The sequence below is a fragment of the Falco naumanni genome, chromosome 6 (assembly GCF_017639655.2).
Source record: "Falco naumanni isolate bFalNau1 chromosome 6, bFalNau1.pat, whole genome shotgun sequence".
Lineage (NCBI taxonomy): Eukaryota > Metazoa > Chordata > Aves > Falconiformes > Falconidae > Falco > Falco naumanni.
Genome location: NC_054059.1, coordinates 18,873,789 through 18,893,399, shown reverse-complemented (window position 1 = coordinate 18,893,399; position 19,611 = coordinate 18,873,789). Strand labels below are relative to the sequence as shown.

Here is a 19,611-nt window from a genome sequence, read left to right as displayed (position 1 = left end):
TCTCTTCTGTGTGACCGCTTCAATCTGCTTATCCAATGCTGGTGTATGTGCTGGAAGTTTTCGCTTATTAGGTGAAGGTTTCCTCTTTTTTTAAGTTCAGGTATTATTTTAAAGCGTACTAGAAAGATGTGTGACATGCTGCTTTAGGACTCGATAACAGACTAGTTGTCTTAAATATTACCAGTGCTATTTTTCATGTTTCTCTGATTTGTGTTCTGTTAACTCATGCTGTGGTTGCTATCTGGAGTAAAACAGTGAATGCTAATGCATGTGAGATATTTTAATTAATAATTAGGTGGGTGCATGAAGCAGGAGTTGTCCCACTGGCTAGTTGAACGATTTGGAGAAACAAGTTACACCATTTAAACTGTGAGTGGGAGTGTCTTTTACAACATTTTTCAGTCTGATGAGAGCAAGTTCTAATTTCCCTGCCTATTCTGCAGGACCATGTGTGCTTGTAGAGCTGCCCAACGAGCAAGCATAACCAGTTCCTCCCAGTGTGGGTAGCATCTGGGAATTTCCACTTGCTTTCAGGATTTTTCTTCAATACTTCCTTATTCATGTAACACGCAAAACACAGGGCATAACTTTTTCCTGAAATTAAAAAATCAGTGTATTTGTATGTAAGGGTATTTGGGTAAATCAGGGTGTTTGTCTGTAAGGCTTCCTAGGGCATACCTTACAGTAGTATGAATAACCTAATGTATGTCTGTGCATATGCGTTCATTCTGTAACTTTGGCTTCAGGGTTACTTCACCACCACCACCAACCCACTGTGATGTTGGCTTTTTACCAGCAAAGATTTCGGAACTTAGAGATCCATACAGTGCTTTCACGGCCTAAACTCTAGGAAGAGAAGAGACATAGTGTCAGCTTTGTGTGTTTATTTATTTATTTGTGGTTCATAGGCTTGAACGAAATCCAGGTACCTTCTTTGGGAGGCCTTTTATGTGCGTCTCCAATGTTTAATCTAGCATCAGACTCTCAGATGGGTGCTTCATAAGGAGTCTGCCCTAGCCAACACAACAGTCCTTTCAGCATGAAATGCATATTTGAAAAAGGCGGTTATCCTGTGGGGACAAGAAAATCAACAAGTTTCTTTAACAGCTGAAGCAAAGTGCAGAGCTTCACTACTGTGCCTTAAATTATGATTTAAAGCCTGCTGCCTATGAGCACACCAAACATCTAGCTCATACCTGGTTTTTTTCTTTCACCATTTTTTCAGCAGTCTTGTCTGTGCCTGAAAAAGATAAGGATTACCTCTTTTTTTGTTGTTTTTTGATGCTAAGGTTTAAAGTAGGAGATTATTACTGACTGGCAGGTAGCGTGTTTTGGAAGTTCCCTGCCTGAGCTCTAGCATGACGAATAATAAAGCTTTCCTGTGCTATACGCAATCTTAATTTCCCCTCCCCCCCCCCCTAAAGCGTTCAGATGGTCTTCTACTTGGACACGATCTCCAAATCCTGAGGAGTCAACAAAAGATTTTTGTAATAACATGATTTGTTATATCCCCATCATTTATGGCCTCTCTCTCCCCCCCCCCCCCCCCCCCCCAGCTTTTTTCAGAGAACTGCACAGTCTGTGATGCAAGAAAGTAGAATAGCGTTATTTTAGCTTTAGAAACTTTTGATGTGGGGAGGGGTGAATTTCTTTAGATGGGAAGGCTATTCTTCTGATGCTGATGACTGATGAGTCTGGTTTACCCCCAAGCTGCAAGCAGGCTGAATGGATCTGTGGACCTTACTACTGAAAGGGAATTACCAGGTAAGCAGAGAAATTTTCCTCTTAACGTCTGCAGCTAGCAGGTAGAACACTGAAATAGGCATTTCATTATGATGCTGAACATAGTGAAAAGAATAGAGCAAATGTTACTGCACTTAAGAGCATGGGTTTGCATAAAGATTTGTTACAGGCATGGTTTTTAAGAGTTGTGGAACCACGAATATACAGTATTTTGTGTTAGAGAAACAAAGTCATCGAGTGTGGGTTTTGTTTCTTTTTATATACCTGTGTTTAATTCTAGAGATTTTGAAGTTTTCAGCAACTTCTGAACTCAGAATCTTTAATGTTGATCTGAATAAGAGTAGCTGGAGAATACAAGGTCTTCAAAGGCAAGGGTGATGTGCTCAATGCAGATTGATTCAGAAGCAGATCAGGATGGCATTCTTATTCTGGTAATGGAGTTCTGGGCCAGTCCTTGACTGTGTTTTTCTTAGTGTATGCTAGGATACCTCAAGTGTAGATTACACATTTGGGACCATCCCATAGAATGGAAAATGCTCTTAAAATTGTGTGGAACAAGGGAATGTAATTCTGTTTTAAGGTTCAGCATAATGATGTCTGATTAAAATATGATCTTACATGATACAACAAAAGTGATGGGGAGGCTTATCTTGCAAATACATAGAAGGAGGACTATTTGTAGGTGGTATGGCTAGGCTGATATAAATAGTGTTAGAAGCTCTCACTGGCTTATCTGAATTTAGCATGACAAGTAATATTTACAGTGTTTGAGTAGGTAGAGTATTCAGTGTTAATCAATCACAGCTGTTTGCTAAATGGCAGAAATGAATGTTAAGGAACTCAAAAGTTTATTTCAGGAACATTGTTTAAAATATAGTAGTAAATGCATAAATGCAGTGCCATCTGGCCTTTAAATAAGAGATGTTGCATCTTGTATGTTATACAGGGAAGAGTTATTTAAGATCTATTTAGCAATATTTTTTTGAAGTAAAGTAGTCCCATTTTTTAAGTCATTGAAGATTGACGTTACATGAGTGGAATGGAAGATATTTTGAAAATGAAATCTTGTTGTAATAGTGAATTGGCTTAGCCTCTCCAGCCTGTTTCAGTAATCTTGATAAGCAAATTGGAGAAGGTTTGGTTAAGGCACTCAAAAGTGAACAGGCTAAGCCATAATTATGAACTCTCTTTTTCTTAATGATGCCTTTTGAAGGTCATAGAGAGTTCAGTTTTCCTGTCTGTTCTTTTTGACCATGCTTGTTGCAGTGTGTGAGAGAGAGAGGGAGACTAAAACTGATTTAAGCAACTTGAAAACCAAGCTCATATAGAAAATGCTTTAATTAGCAGCTTAGACTACCTTTATTACATATTTAGGGAATTCCACTGTAGAACTTTCCTCTGTTTTCAAAATTTGGATGTGGCTTGCACTACTGGCCACCTGTTCAGTCTTTCCTCCAGTTAGTGGCTGATAAGATTCTAATGTTTTTTTATCCTGTTTTCGTTTGTGGAAGAGCTGTAGCTTTTTACGAGTCAATTGATGGTATTGACTATTCAATTAAAGTAGCTGACTATGCAAATGATCTTCCTCTGGCTTCTAGTTTCTTTGCTGTTTAAGTCTAGATGGCAAAGTTACCAACTTTACTTTCTTTTGTGCCTATTTAAAATTAGTCTTCCTGGGAAGGAGTATTTTCCCACTGTGTCCACTTCTAGCTCTGTAGAAAGTGGCAAGTGTTAGGAACATAATCCTTACTATCATATTTTCTTAGCAGAATTGCTCTTACTAGAGTATTTACAAGGACACTGCTTGCCAAACTCTAGAAGTGTACTGCTAAGGAAAGCCTTGGGCCTTTCTCTTGCACATTATACACTTAAACTTGAGAGGAAAGAATAGTGTTTAACTTCAGTGCAAGTTACTTCAAGTTCCTCTGCCTTCAAAAAGGAAGAGGGGGAGTGTCTCAAAGTGATTTCTGGAAGAATGGTCTTTAAGAATACTGGTAAGACATAACAGCAGTTTCATCAAAACTAAATCTAGTTACCTTGCTTTGCAGTTGATTTTACAGCATCCCTTATATTCTGAGGTAGAACCATAGGACTTCACGTGTGTGACTATAGTTTGCTTTGAAATGGATACATACCCTCATTTAGAAAATTAATACTTCCTTTAGTTTATGGCTTATGTAAGAATTTCTGGGATTCAGTAGCTAAGAATTTGCAAAGATCACTCTCCTCTGTTGCATAGTGTGGGTATAAGGTCTCTCTCTTTAAATTCTTTCAGATTAATCTTACAAAAGTTCATTAGTGCTCTTCATCATTCACACCGTAAAACTGGTTTCCATAGCTAAAGCTTAATCAAAGCGGCAGAAGACAGGTTACAGCTGACATTTGGAGGAAAAAAAATTAAAATGCTTTAACCTTAAGCTGAACTTTTTGGAGAAATAACTTCTTGAGAAAAGGAAACTAGCTGCTGTATTATTTGTAGGCTACCCTATAATGGATATTAATTTTAAGGTTATTTCGTGATAACATTGTCTAATTATATGCCAGCATTAAGCAGTAGTTGTAAGCAAAATAAACATGTAGTGTTGACTCTTTTAAAAAGGGCAAAATGCACATTGGGAGCATATAAACCACAAACTACATGGTTATACGATAACAGAACCTTAGGAAATTCAGGAAACATAATTCTTTCCTGTAAGGCTAATTTTGCTTTTGTTACATTGGAAGTGTCATTACACCAGAAACCCTCATAGGAGCTGGTTCTTCAGACACTGAGGAAGCATGTGGTGCTGGCAGGTACAGTAAGCGTGTGTGGGTGAAATAAGGCGGACTCAAGGAGGAACTGAAGTGGTAGTTACCTCTGGAAAGGAGTGCATACTACAGAAGCTCTTGAAACCACCCAAGTCTGGGTACCTAATTTCACAGAATCATAGAATACATTTGGGTTGGGAAAGGCCTTCAAAGATCATCTAGTCCAGCCCTCCTGTTGTGGGCAGAGACATCTTTCATTGGATCTGGTTGCTCAAAGCCCCATCCAGCCTGACCTTGAACACTTCCAGAGACTGAGGATTCAGAGCTTCTCAGGGAAACCTGTTCTACTGTGTCACAATCCTCATCATAAAAAAATTCTTCCTTATGACAAAGTAAACCTACCTGTCACAGCAGTCTCCAAACTATCAAGCTACAACAAGGTCTTCTACCATCACATACCAGCATACTCTTTATGCCAGCCCCTCTGCTGCTTTCTCCTCATCCAGGGCCCACACTCTCCCTCTCTGCTTCTTCCTCCTCTCTCTTCCTCGGCTGCCCAACCCCTTACCAGAACCAGCCACAGCTGCACCTTATCTACACCAGCCAACCCACCACCCCTGAAGCCAGCCCACAGCTGTATGTTATCAGTGTTAATTAACCCAGCTTCATGCCTCTACACCTACCCTCTTCCAGTTTAAAATCATTGTCCCTTGTTCTGTAATAGACCTGGCTGAAAAGTCTCTCTCCATCTTGCTTGTGAGTCCCCTTAAGTACCGACAGGCTGCAATAAGGTCTTCCCAGAACCTTCTCTTCTCCGGGTTAAGCAATCCCAACTCCCTGAGCCTTTCTTCATAGGACAGGTGTTCCAGCCCTCTGATCATTTCTGCTGCCCTCCTTTGGACCTGCCTCAACAGGTCCGTGTCTTTCCTGCGCTGAGGGCCTCAGAGCTGGATGCAGCACTCCAGGTGGGGTCTCACCAGAGTGGAGCAGAGGGGCAGAATCACCTCCCTCAGCCTGCCGGCCATGCTTCTTTTGATGCAGCCCAGGGTTTGATCGGTATGTGAGCTGGAGTTTGGAGACTGGTCTTTTCAGGCTCGTTCTGCAATTATATAGTCAGTGAAGAGAGGGTGAGAGAAAGAGGCTGCTTTAGGGAGTGACCTGGAACAGGAGCCTATCCCAAAGGTATGTGCTGTACCTTCAAATACTAATGCTCTGAGTAAGTGGCATTCTGACAGCTGACTAGTGATTGATTAACCCTGTCGTTTCCTTGGGCGGGAAAAAGCTGCTAAACCTCAGGTTCTCAGTGAATTGTCGGTCTTCAGCTAGAAGCCTTGTGGGATGGGAGTAGCTTAATAGGATCCTGTCAGATGAGTGACTAGACACCTAACTGGTGTGTCCTGGGGTACGGGCATGCACGTTTCTCCTAGTTTTATTGGGGCAGTGGGGGTGGGCTGTAATGTATTTAAACATGATTAGTTTCATGAATTGTGTATGCTGCTATCAGAGTACCACAGTTACCTTCTCATCTCTTGGAAGACCCTTGACAGAAAAAGACGGCATGTTCCTTTTCTGTGTGAAAAACAAAAAGATTTGCCTAGTTTAAACACCCTTCCTTCCCAGTCTGGTGTCGTGATGAATGTTTCAAAGTATACATGCTGTGTAGAAATGCAGGGGCAGGCATTTTGAAAGTGATGGTAATCTTCAGGTGCAGGCCTAGTGAACTGGAGTCCTTTGGAACTGGTAGGAATAACCAGGTTGTCAGCTTGAATATCTCATTTCTGTACGCTGCATCCTTGGATTGTGTTCTGTAGCCATTGCTATTGCTGCATAACACGTGTAATAGCAGAGCAAATTCAGAATCTGTGCTGTGTTCTACCTTAGCCATCCTTATTCTGTAGGACCTTCCCATGTTCTGTATAAATATGGGGACTGTGCCCATTCTCCTGTCTTTCCCTTTTCGCGGTCTTACAAACCTGAGGAAAAACTACGTTTGGGATGTTACATTCCCCAAATCAACTGAAACTTTCTGGAAAGGATGCAGATGGGGCCTTGCATTTCTGCAGGTGCTTTAGATGTTCACCTGTTCCAACTTTACTTCCTTGTTTCCCAGCCTGACGCCTGGTCCTGTGTGCTCAGCTGTGTGGTGCTTCTGACATAAGGTCAAGATGCGTGACTTTATGCTCAAGTAAGAGAAGTCTGTTGTCCAGTTTTTATTAACTAAGCACCTTTAGCTTTCATGTTAGTCCTTTTTTATCATCTGTCTTAATTTTCTTCTAGCTTTTTCCACATTTCTCTTTCCACCTTTCTGTTTTTAACTTCGTTTTTACAATAAAATGGCGTATTTCTTACTGTGCTTCCTAATGCTTTCCTCGGAAGCCTTTGTTGGTGTACCCCGAGGACTTAGGTGCTCCCAGTTCTGTTGCAGGGATGGGTATGAAATGGTATGGGGATAAAACCTGGGATATATAGTGTTGTCTGTTGTGACTCTTAAGACTGACTTTCTGTCCCCTTGAACAGAGGAATGATGCAGCTGTCCCTGATAAAGTTAAAGCACTAGGATAGCTCATCTCAGTTTTGTATATCTTTACAAGGCAGAGCATATTTAATGTATGGGATACACTGAAAATGTGGTTTCATCCAAGATAACTGGGGAACATGTCTCTTTTTTTTCTTTTTTTTTTTTTTTTTAATTATTCCCCCGCCTATATTTTTTGCTTTTTCTTCTTTTTTTTTTTTTAAACTACAGTTGATATTGTTTTACCTATTGCAACAAATTGCTATTGTCCAGAGTCGTCTGCTTTTGAAACAGTTGTTTTGTAGGGCATATTGCTACTGATAATCTCTTTGTAACTAACCCAAATAAAACCTGTCTTGCTTTGATTCCAGTCTTAGTGGCTGGTTTTAGCCTTACCTTTATTTTGGAGGAGACCACTGCAGTTGACATAAAGGAGTATTTGCAGTGTTTCCTATCTGTAGACCGTGTTGGATTGTGAGTTCTCTCAAATCCTGACAGGGATGCTCAGGAAAGAGACTTCCAACATTCATGGACTACTTTGTTGCTGTTAGTTTTGTTGTTAATTATTGATTTCATACGCTTCTTTTCATTCTTGTAGCTCATGTGATGACTTGCAATATCTGTACTTTAGGTACAGCACTGAATGAATGTGTCTGGTTTGTACTGAAAGTGAAATTTTAGGCCATGTTTGTAGCTTTAAATTTGACTTGGTTCCACCCTTACCTCAGAAATCACCTGGAATGCTGAGATGGAAAACTTTGTAATTATTTCAGTTACTACATCCTCCACCTGGTTTGGCTGTTGCCTTGTGCTTAGTAATTTCACACATGCTCAGTGTTCGAGGTGTGTGTGGTAGCTTTTGTGGTGAGGGTTATTACAACATTAATGCTTTTTACAAGCTTCTGTGAAATAGCTACTTGTGATGGTCGTCCTGGAAAAGTACTTAGGGTTTTTTTGCGCTTTTTTCTTGATTTTTTTTTTTTTCTTTCTGCTTTACAATGTAGTTGACACTCTGCTTGTACATTTTCTGTTGGGTTTTTCTGGGGGAGCGAGGACAGTTCGTGTTGGGGAGCAGCCTACCATACTCTATGGTGCGTTTGTGTTTCTAAATGCAGTTGTGAACAGCTGCTGATGGATATGTTTCCTGTCTCAGTAGACTATATTGCTGTTGTCTTCGTGTTTTATGGATTGAAACAGGTAACACGCATGACTAGTTTTCTGTCCTAGGTGAAGATTAGGTTTAGGGAAAGACCCTGAAATTGTTAAAGTATGGCTTCCTTTAGTTTCTTTCAGGGACTTCAGGAAGACTCTTCATGAACAGTGCACCTGTAAAATTAAGGGCAGAGGGAAAAGAGGAAATGATTTTGTTTAGTATATTGTGAAAAATCTCTGTAGTTGAGAAGAGAAAGAATCGTACTTTCTGCAGAGAATGTTATTAAATTGGAAAATATATTTGAAAAATAGCAAGCAATGTAGGAATTTTCTTGCAAATGACTCTTTCTTAATGTACTTTAAACCCAGAGAAATGTTATTGGACAATACATGGTGTTAAGAATCTGTTGGTAAATTTAAGGAAGAGCTGTACCTCTACTCTGTAATGAGTTGGAGATTGGTGCTTCAGTACATCACCGTGCCTTTTGTATGATGCTATTTGATATAATTGTCACATTTTCCCATTTTCATTTGTAGCACATAGATTTACTGGGAGTTGCTTCTGTAACTAGTCAAAATATAAGAGTAACAAGTCAAAACTTTTCTCTTATTTTATGGCCTTTTTCAGATGGATCCACCTTGAACATAAAACTTCGGTGCAGTGGGGCAGCTTTGCTGGTATTAAATTTTTAGACTTAGTCTGTATTTCATGTTACTGGGTGAGAAGCTTGGTTTTGCCTGTTGGGGTCCGCTTACGTTGGGTTTGGACTCAAGACCTTGGAAGACGTAGAAAAGATAAAGGCAGTGTCTTTGTTTTGTTTCAGGGTAGACTTACAGTTGCGAGCATGTTGTGGATGTGAGTAGCTGTAGAATAAAGTGTTTCTCCCCCAGAAAGCTGTGCCATTAGAGACAAAAACATGGGCCTGTAGGTAGCTGACTCCTGTGAGAACGTAGCTTGGGATTGCGATTGGCCACAGCCGGTCTCCAAAATGCATGGCATACCGTTGGATGCAAAGACAGGGTATCCACAAGGGCACAGCGACCCAGTGCATCCTCATGGTGCTGCTGGCTTGGGCAGTACAGATTCCTTCCTTGCACCTTCTTGGCAGTTGTACTGGCCCAGGTGTTTAAGCAGATTTATTCTATGTTGGATTAGGGATCTGTTTTACTCTTTTTTTTTTTTTTTTTTTTTTTTTTTTTTTTTTTTTTTTTCTGGGTTATTTTTAAGCAGGATCAATTTTGTGAGCTGATTCACTGGCATGCCCCAGTTTAACGATATGATAAGGCTGGTTAAGATGGTGGTTCCCAGGTTCTTGCTATTGAACGTGGTTTTGCTGACAAAGATTTGTCTTTACCACAGCCAAAGTGGTGTCTGATGTAAGAAGAGAAATTAAGAGATTGCACCATTTTACCCGTCAACACTTCAACATGATGGGGAGGGAGATAAGTAGATGTGGGGTGATCTGTAAACACAAGTTTACAAGGCAGCTTGGTGGTGTGCGCATCCTTTTAATGTTCTCCTTATTAAAGTGAATCATGGGCCTCACCTAATAGGAGCTTGAAGAGAAAGTGTGACATTCAAAGGAAGATTGAAGTAGGTTTCTAGAAAACCTGTAAACAAAAATGTCATAGTCTGTGAGTGGCAATGTAAGAGCAGACCCATGTTCCTCTCTGAGAGAAATGGTTCTCAATCGCCTTTTCCCTGTCCCCCTCCACTGGTTTTGTTTCCATGAGGATGCTGGGTACCATGTCCGGTCTTGACTTGTGTTTTATATTGTTGAAATTTTTATGTGAGACTTTTCTCCTTGCATCATTGGAATGATGGCTTCCTTATTACCTTGTTTCTGTTGAATGATTCTGTGGTAATAGCTGACTTATTCTCACCTGTCATTTAATTGAATTTGTAATAGGCTTCTACTAAAATATCTTCACCTGTGTGGTATGTTTTAACTGTATTTCTCCTCGAGGAATACAGAACCCATTGGGTAAAATGTGCTTATTTTAAAAGCTGGAGAGAGCTGCTGAGGCAGTAATCAAAGCTCCTGTGAAGTTTTGTTCACTGTTTTCTGAATGCCGTACAAAATAGGTGCTTGAAATGCTCCTGTGAGGTTTTGTTCACTGTTTTCTGAATGCTGTACAAAATAGATGCTTGAAATAAGGATTTATTTTCCAGACACCATCCAAATTCAATGAAAAATCTTTTTTTCTCCTTTAACAACCCATTGTATCAGTTATGTTGCTTTCCCTGCTTAGATAGCTGTACTGGAGTTGCAATATGAAGGGTTTTCTTCAGTTTTATTCAGGTTATCAGCTGCTTTTTTGCTGGGACTAACTAATGACCCTGTAATTCAGTATGTTAGTTTTGTTTGAAGAGAAGATAAATCTTCCAGTTTTATGTGGTCTGTGTGCATGGGCTTGTGTTTGTTTTTTTTTTTTCCTGAGGTATACAAAAAAAATTGTTTTGGGTTTAGATTTAACATGTGTCTTAAATGTAGTGGAATTCCTTTTTAAGCTTAGATTTTATTTAAGGGCTAGCACACTGTTCCCCTTCCCTGCACACCAGGACAGAACGTATTCTGTAGTAGGAAACTACTTATTTGCAGTCACCATATCTGATTTTTATTTTTCCCTGGGATGCTGGAGGATTAGAGCAGATTATAGTGTTGGGATAATGTCTGACTCCTTGTGTTCCATTTAGTCATAAATAACCCCCTGAAAAATCTGAATGTTGCTATGGTGATGTTAGTAAAAGCCTGGGCTACGGAGCAAGTGAGCCGCTTAGAAGCATAATGTCACTTACAGTAATGAACGCGCTGTTGTTAGAAGAGTGATGGGTTTACTTGATGCTCTGTAACTTTGGTAGCCCACGCCAGATTCTGAAAGCGAGTAAGTAAATGTAATTCATATGAATGTGCCCTGTTTAGTAACTTGCAACTACTGATGTTTCAACAAATAGAAATTTGTGTGTTTACTTTCTAGCTTTAATGTGTTGGAAGTATAACAGAGAACAAGTGAAAGCTTCCAGTCTTTGTATGCTGCCTTTGGTCTGGTTGAATTAAAACGGGAAAAGAATCAGTTCACAGCAATTGTGTTTTAAACTGTGTAAACACACACTCTTCTTCTGAAAATGTGTTATAGAAAAAGTAAGATTGCATTAAAATGTGATTTGTTTGTTTGGTTTTTAGTCTTTATAACCTGGCTTCACTGGAACTTAGAGAAAATTTGCTGACATATTTACCTGAGTAAGTGAAATTTCATGTGTTTTGATTATATTAACATAAAATGTTCTTATTCTTAAAATCTGCTAACATATGAAACTGAACGACAGCTAGATAAAATGTTCAGTGTCAAATGGCAACGTAGATACAGCTTTGTTTTAGCAACACCTATTGACATCCATTATTTGTAGTTGTATTTGGCTAGCAGCAGGAGCCTGCAGTCTGTCTTGATTGGTTTTGCTCTGTAAAAATATTGTGTGCAAAATTCACCAGCACCACACATTTCTTCCTGCATGCGTTGAATGAGTGCATCGGCAGTGGGAGTGGTGGTTTGGGTTGTTCTCATGGTGGAATTTCCTAACTGTGCAAGTAGCATAACAGGATCTTGGAGACTTCCACTCTAGACCTTCACAGCATTTAAATAAGCGTTTGTGTTCAGGGCTAAGTAACCAAAAGCTTCCCAAACCTGGAGATCAAAGCCTTGCTGACAAACTAGGCCTACTGATGCCTGAAGTCTCACTCCACCCGCCATGATTTTTTTGCGGAAAAAAGGTTTCTAGATGTCTCTGTGCTGTCTCTATTGTGGCAGAGGAATTGATGGTTGGTTTTTTTTGTGAGATTAATCAGGTATCTTCCTTTTTTGGCTTCCTGGAAGAACCCTCTTCTTTCTCTAGTGAGGGAGTTTCCTTCCTTCACTACCTGGCTGCTTCTTGCAAGAATTTTGGTGACTCCTAGTCTGCTTGTTCAGATAATCTAATGTATACTGTAGTAGATTTAACCTATTTTGATCTGAGTCTCTTCCCCAGTTGCTTTGGGGGCCTTTTTCCTGTCAGTCTACCCAATACCTCAGTTGCAGCTGTTTACAGCTGTGAGCCACGAGGCACTTTAAATGTCAGTGGTCAGAAGATATGAATTGCTAGCTAGCTTTTGCCATGTGGTGTCAGAATGAAGCTATCACAAATGTTGACAATTTTATTGCTTCTGGAAAATTCTGACTGTCAGTAATGTAGTTGGCAAGTCTCACTGGCTTTTGTGCTCCTGTGGTTTTGGGGAAGGTAGGCAAGCACTCTACAACAGACAGCTTTTGAAATAGAAGGATGGCCCTCTCTCTCTGTTCATGTTCAGAAGACTCTTTTTTGCATCCTTTTGGCCTTTTCTCTGCATCCTCAAATCCAACCTGAAATACTTCAGAAATGGATAGATTATGTTGAGAAGATGAAATGATGGATTTATTAAGTCTTGAGTCACACTGTTACATGTGACCACTATGGGGCATCTTTATCCAGTTGTGTAACTGTAAATTTCCCCTAAAAAGAAACGTAACCAATTATACTAAACTATGTAGCATTGCCCACTCTGAGGGATTGATGGTTAAAATAAAGAGTAATGATTTGATTGCCTATACCAAGTTGTGAGTTTTAAGGGCATACAGTAATACTGACAAACCAAATTATTTTTTCAGTAAGATATTACTACAAATAGACTGTGCCCAGTAAAATAACTGTCTGTCTACAATACATTGTAATTTGAGATACAAGTTTCAGTAAAATGAGCTCATTCAAATACATGGGGTTTCTGTTGGCTTAGTTTGATGTGGTTTTGTTTTGACTTATCTTGTCTTACAGATCACTTGCCCAGCTGCAGCGACTGGAAGAACTTGATTTAGGAAACAATGAACTTTATCACTTGGTAAGACAACATGCCAGCGAAAGTGCACGTTGGTCTTGTTTTACGCATCATTTACATTAAATAGATCATAGGATGTCCAAAATTGAAGAAAGAAAAATGTATGGAGGGAGAGCCTTTCTATAGGTACAGATGAATTTTTGCAGTTAGTGCTTCCTTTTTCTGCTTAGTCTTGTTCAGTATAATATTTACACAAAAACCTGCAGCTGATTTCTAGAAAATGAGTGTGTTGCACAGACTTTTTGTACAGCAAGAAAAAGGAGTGGAAAGGCACAAACCCTTGTCTTCAATTGTAGTTTTAGTGAACGTATGGGCTTCTGTAGGGAGCTGGACAGGCTGAGCACAGGTGAAAGCTCAGCTATTTCCAGGGTGGGAATAGGAATCTTTGGGAAAGGGCCGAGGCAGACTGTTGAGGGTTGCAGTGTCTGATGTTGTAGCAGATAGAGCTACCAAAAAATACCTGTCATCTCCCTTAAGATGACTCAATTAAATGTTGGATTTACATGTAATTTGTTAGTGCACGTCAGGTGAAGTATGGTGGCTTGTTAAGCTATAACAATTAATTTGTATGGTGTTCCCAAATACTCACAGTCACCCTTGCTGCATTTAACAGTGGTACCTTTAAATAGTGCTTGAAGTAAGGTTTGGTTTACTTTTACTGTGATTACAGGGTGACTGTCTAGTTTTTTACTTGAAGCTCCTATACTACTTAACATTATTATTTTTTATGTTATAGCCAGAAACAATTGGTGCACTTTTCAATCTCAAAGACCTCTGGTTGGATGGAAACCAATTAGCCGAAATACCTCAGGTAAAGATGGGCTCTACTGATAGCGTTTTGAAGATGCTTTTAGAAGGAAACCTTTTCATTTATACCTAAAAGGAGGTGATGTAAAATCAAATAGTTTTCAGTTTACTTTGTCTGGATTTGGTTTTGGGTGTGTGAGCATTTTCTCTTAATGAGTTCCTCTGCAGGGGATTGTACATGATATCATGTGTTGTCAGACATTTTGTTTTAAACATTTTGACAAAGGAATTGTTTCCTAATAGGCACATTGTTCAATTTATAGGATGACACATTGTCTGTGTACAGTCCTGGCCCGATAATCAGGGAGCCACCAGTTGGCTGAGCTAACCCTCACCTTTTGTATCTTTTGACATTGCAGTTTTGAGGGTGAATCTTTTTTTGCAGTCATTTTCATCCATTCAAATACATTGGGAGAAGTACAATAGTAACAACTGTTGCCATAAATAGGAATTTTGATTTATGTAGGCAAATCCCCCAACAGTGATGTGATGGGGGGGCCTTAGCATTTAAAGCTTTCAGCACTCTAAATTCCCTTTCTTAAGAACTCTGATAACATGTGGAATGGTTTCTTTTCCATCTTTTTTTCCTTTAGAGCCAATTCAAAACCTGTTTTCTCCTGTTCTCATGCAGTTTGCTGTTACTTGCTGTATTGATCTCAATGTTAACAGTGTAAATTGGAAATCAGTTACAATTTAGTGGGCTGCTTTGACTTTTTTGTTATTGGCTTGGCCTAATAATTTTTTGAGTAGAGGTAGTCAAACACTGATAATCATAAAAGGTGAAGTGTGACTTCAGCAGCTTTTTTTATTGAAGTTGGCCATTATTGTGTGTTTTGTCTAATGTTCAGAAGATGAACTTGTAGGGTAATGGGGGTGTATGTGTGTGTTATAGTAAAAGATCCTTAATGAAAGAGAGGGAAATAGTTGCAAAATAAAAGGACTGATTTTGTGAGTTAGAATGAAGACTGTCACTGTATGAAAATTTCTTGTGTGTAAAAGTAAAGGACACTTCTGCCCCAGCCATTCTGTTCTTCACAAGATTATTTGGATGATTAAAATGAGAACTATTCTAGAGTGTGTATAGGGGTGTCTGCGTACATGGGGAATGGGAGGGTGCTCTGATGGCTAACAGAGACAAAATTATTTTTCTGTCAGACTTTTAAGCTAATTGGCAGATTACCATTGTGAAAAAAAAAATCATTAATAATTGTAGATGATGGCAGAATAACTTGGCAGTTCAAATATGCTTGCTAGAGCAACACTCCCAATTCCTATTTCTGCATTTGTTGCAGTTGGGAGATGTGAAGATACGAAATCCCTAGATGTCATGGCATGTTGCTGTATCAGCCAGGAGAGACTAATCCTAATTTGCCTAGGGTTAATTGGGAGAGGCAGACTTTAATTATGTGGAGGTTGATAATCTGTAGTTCTGTAAAACACAACTTTGCAGTCTTTACTTGAGGAAGGCTCTAGTTTTGGCTGGTGCTTGCCTGGGTGTGCTCAGCATACCTTGTCTGACTACTGAAGCCAGTCTTAATAGTTAGAATAAGAAACTGTGACTGAATTGGTTGGTATATCATATGTAAAATGAATTATTTACTTTTTTCTGTGTTTAGAGGTCATACAAAGAACAGCCAATTTAGAGGTCATACAGAGAATTGTTGTTCTTTCTGGAATTTCATTGTGATGGTACATTTTCCAGATTGCTTTGTTACGTGTTTGGGCATGACTTTTAAGTTTTTTGTCTTGTGTCACAGGAAGTAGGAAACCTGAAAAACCTGCTTTGTCTTGATGTTTCTGAAAATAAATTGGAATGCCTTCCTGAAGAAATTAGTGGTCTCACTTCTTTAACAGACTTGCTTGTTTCTCAGAATTTACTTCAGGTCTTACCTGATGGCATCGGTAAGTACAAGGTGAATGCTATCACACAGAACTATGTAATCCACTGTAAATTGGAAGTAATTTGTTTTCAAGTCTTTTGAAGTCTTTTTGTGCAAGAGATGAGCTTGTCTGCCTCAGCTTTTTTTTTTTTGCTTAGTATGAAATGCATAGCTCTATTCATTTTGCATTTTAATTGTCTGCATGATGACTACCTGCTAATTATTTTTTGTCTTCACTTGATACATTAACTTATTTTGTTCAGGTAAGTATCTTCTCTATTCCTATTGTGTCCACATCACCATCATAACTCTTCACGTAACTCTTTAATGTAGTAAAATTCTAGCTTGTAACATGCTGTAGGTCACTCGGTAAGACTGACTGACAGTCTCACTACAAAAAATATGTCCTTTTTAGGGGGGAATATGTAATTATCTTCAACTGGACAAAGTGATTAATCCTATACTGAACCCTGTGGAAGGCTGTTCCACCTTTGGTCCATTACTCCTCACCCCTGAGGATCCAGATTACAGCCTTTCTGTGCCTAACCCCTTAAAACAGATTTAATAACTGAGGAATGCTTTCTGAAGCATTACCGGTGCCTTCTTTAAGGTAAATGTTTTTACCTTTGCATTAGCTGTGACAAGTAGTCAGCAAGGCATTGTTTCTCTACTAGTCATCAGCTGTTTTTCTGGAGACTTTCATGTTGCAAGAGCATGTCTTCTTGCCAGGATCCCCCGCCACTCCCCCAAAAAATCAAGGTATAGGGGAAGAAGGACTTGTGAATGTGGAAAAGAATGGACAGACCTTACCCCTCCTTCCATATGCTATATGAGTCTAAGAGAAATGTTTTTGTAGAAGTTCAGCTTGTGAGAGTGGGGTGACTACTGGTCCTTCAGTTGGCTAATGTGGGTTTGGTAGAGAGTTGTGGCAGCCCTCTCTGATGACCTGAGTTTGCCATAACAGTTGTTGTACATCACAAATGGAGATGTACCTTCTGAAAGGCTACAGCCCAGACAGCCTGCCGAAGGAGAGCTAGTCTGTAACTCCAGCTGGTGAACATGAGGAGCTGCTGCTTCTTGGAAAGCCTGTTAAATGGAGATCCTTTGCTGAGGAAGGTCATTGCAAAGGGTCAGGCCACTTCATGCCAAGTGTAGCTAGGGTGTACATCTTGGAACTTTTCTGAATGCAATTTTGTGGCAAAGGCAAAAAAAAATTGCTACTTATGTGAATGTAGTAGCTTGCTTATGTTTGGAAAACTGGCTAGGGCTACAGTACTTACTCCTTTTGTGTAATACTGGAATTTACTATGCAAAATGGAGAAAATCTGGTGTTGCAGTTGAAGTGAACCTCGCTGGTCTCTGTGGAAGCTACTAGGAGGAGCTCAGCTGATCACTGAGTCATTGGCTGGATTGGTAGATCCATAGGGTTTCTTGAAGCAGGGCTCTCACCAACACCAGCAGGTCAGGTCAGCTGTGGCCTGCCTCACCAAGTCTCTAAAGCCCTAATGGAAGCAGCTCCAGCATCCCCTGGGCAGCCTGTGTCAGTGCAGCACCACCTCCCAGTTGAGGAAGCTTCTCCAGATGTCCAGGTGGGACCTCCCATGCTTCAATTTGTGGCCATTGCTGTCTTGCCTGCCACTGCAGAGAAGAGTTTGGCTCTGTCATCCCTGTAACTGCCCTTCAAGTAGTTGTGGGCTGTTCCTAGATGCTTCCACCTCTGCTGGAGTCAGCAAAGCCAGCGCTCTCAGCCTCAGCTCACATGTGCCCTGGTCATCTTGACAGCTTCGTACTGGACCCCCATCAGCATCTCTCTTGAACTGGGGACTTGGTGGGGAGGACAGGACATGAAACCGACCATGATTTTACAGGTGTGACCTTGCTGGTGCCAAGTAGATGGGATATAGTAATTTCCATTGATCTGCTGGCTGTAATTCTCCTAATGTAGTCCAGCCAGTGGTTATTACTGGTGAGATCTCGCTCGTTGTTCGTGCCCACCGTGGCCCCAGGCCCTTTTAGCAGGGCTGTTGTACAGCCTGTCACTTCCCAGCCTGTACTGGTGCTCAGGTTTATTCTGCCTAGGTGCCGAGGACTGCACTTCTTGCTGAACCTCGGGTTTCTGTTTAGGTTGCGATCTTTCTGTGTATCAGCTGTCTCCTCATGGTTTAGCATCATCAGCAATTCTGATGTGCCAGCCTATTACAGGTTATTTTGGACCAAGTGGGAATGGGCAGGGAGGTGTCAGCAGCTAGCGATGTCTTCTGAATTCTCTGTCTTGGGCTGTGCCTGGGTCAGCGCTGCTTTGCACCGAAGACAGTTCTGGTACAAAGGAGCAGAATAAGGTGAGCTTTCTGCTCTGGAATATTATTTTGTCCTTCCTGAGGGGAAGACCTTCAAAGAAGATTGATTTCTAGTCTGAAAAACAAACCTTGGTTTCATGTCTGACTAACTGTTTTTTTTGTTAGGAAAAAGAGACCTTGACCCTGTTTGGGTTTGGACTGTCACTTAGTGCAAGCCTTTCTTACTGTGGCTGAGGGCATAGGTGATGTTCTGAACACTTCTTTACTAATAAACATTGTATACTTGAGGAAAAAATAGATCATTTTCTCCTGTTTGTATTTCTCCTTTGGGCAGACATGTCCTTGACATTTACATGTGGTACCATTCAGATTGCAACTTTTAATACAATTTAATATGCTTACATATTGGATATGAGTATTTATATTGAATATGAATTCAGTGATGTTATAAACTTACACAAATAGTGCAAGCGCCAAGCGAAGCAGTGCTCAAATTCTTCTTTTACCTGAAAAAAATAATTACGTTAGAATTCTGTAGTAGTAAAATTTTCTGTAATTAAAGCAGGTATTGGAGGATACTAAACTGAACGAATGTGGTGTTTTTTCTGTCCAGGAAAACTAAGGAGGCTTTCCATTTTGAAGGTTGATCAGAACAAACTTATTCAACTAACGGATTCAATTGGAGACTGCGAAAGCCTTACAGAACTAGTTCTAACAGAAAACCAACTGCAGGTAAGCATGGTCATGGCTGCTGAAATGGCTGGCAGAAGTAAGACCTGCTGTGAAGTGCTGAATGACTTAGTTTGTAAGGTTACTCAACCTTGCTACCGCTAAGTAGCAAGTTTCCTTTACATGCATCTTATTTCTTACCTGTTAAATGAACACTGGAGATCAAGTTGTGTGTAGTAACAATCCGCTCTTCCAAAGGCTTAAGCAATTACATTTTCACTCTTTAATCTTTCATGACCGTTAAGGGAATTGGAGCATGTGGAGTGCAGGTATCACTTACTTCATTGTGTTTTTAATGTGGAGATTGTTCCATGTTGCATTATTGCTGATTATTATTTTTTTTGCTGTATGTTATGTGGATCTGACTTGCTGGAACTAAATAGAAGCCCAAAGCACTGCAGAGCTGCTGTTGTACTGTTCCTTGCTCTGCTGATCTACTCCAGCCAAATATTAAATATGATATGTGGTCAATTAAACGAAGTCTGGATTTTATTTTTATTAGGTGTTTCCTTCTGTTGTTTTCAAACTGCCTTCACGTGATACTGTCACTTGGAGAGTAGAAGTGGTTATAAAAATCTGGTTTTGAGCATTTTTAAAGTTAGGTTAGTGCTCGATTGATTTAAGAGCTTAAGCCTGTTGGAAAGATGCCACTCCAGAGGTCAGTTCATAGCATCTCAGTTAGCTAATGGAGAGGCAAGCTTCTATTTAGGAAGCCTAAAGTTAGATGATCTGGGCGTTCTGCATACATACTTCTCTAAACGTCTGCTGTGCATCTTTCGTCTTAGTGCAGAGATAACCAGTGAGTGAATTTCTATTAGAAACTGACATTCCTGGAC

At 40.0% G+C, this 19,611-nt stretch overlaps 1 protein-coding gene across 5 annotated transcripts in view; it reads left to right on the top strand.

Annotated features, from left to right (window-relative positions):
- Positions 1–19,611, top strand: part of LRRC1 (leucine rich repeat containing 1) — a 235,355-nt gene that overhangs the window by 39,132 nt on the left and 176,612 nt on the right. For all 5 annotated transcript variants that reach the window (XM_040598663.1, XM_040598662.1, XM_040598661.1 and 2 more), the window contains exons 5-9: positions 11,344–11,400; positions 13,002–13,065; positions 13,799–13,873; positions 15,627–15,771; positions 18,660–18,778. In XM_040598663.1, the coding sequence (XP_040454597.1) occupies positions 11,344–11,400; positions 13,002–13,065; positions 13,799–13,873; positions 15,627–15,771; positions 18,660–18,778 (460 nt within the window). The remainder of the gene's footprint in view (positions 1–11,343; positions 11,401–13,001; positions 13,066–13,798; positions 13,874–15,626; positions 15,772–18,659; positions 18,779–19,611) is intronic.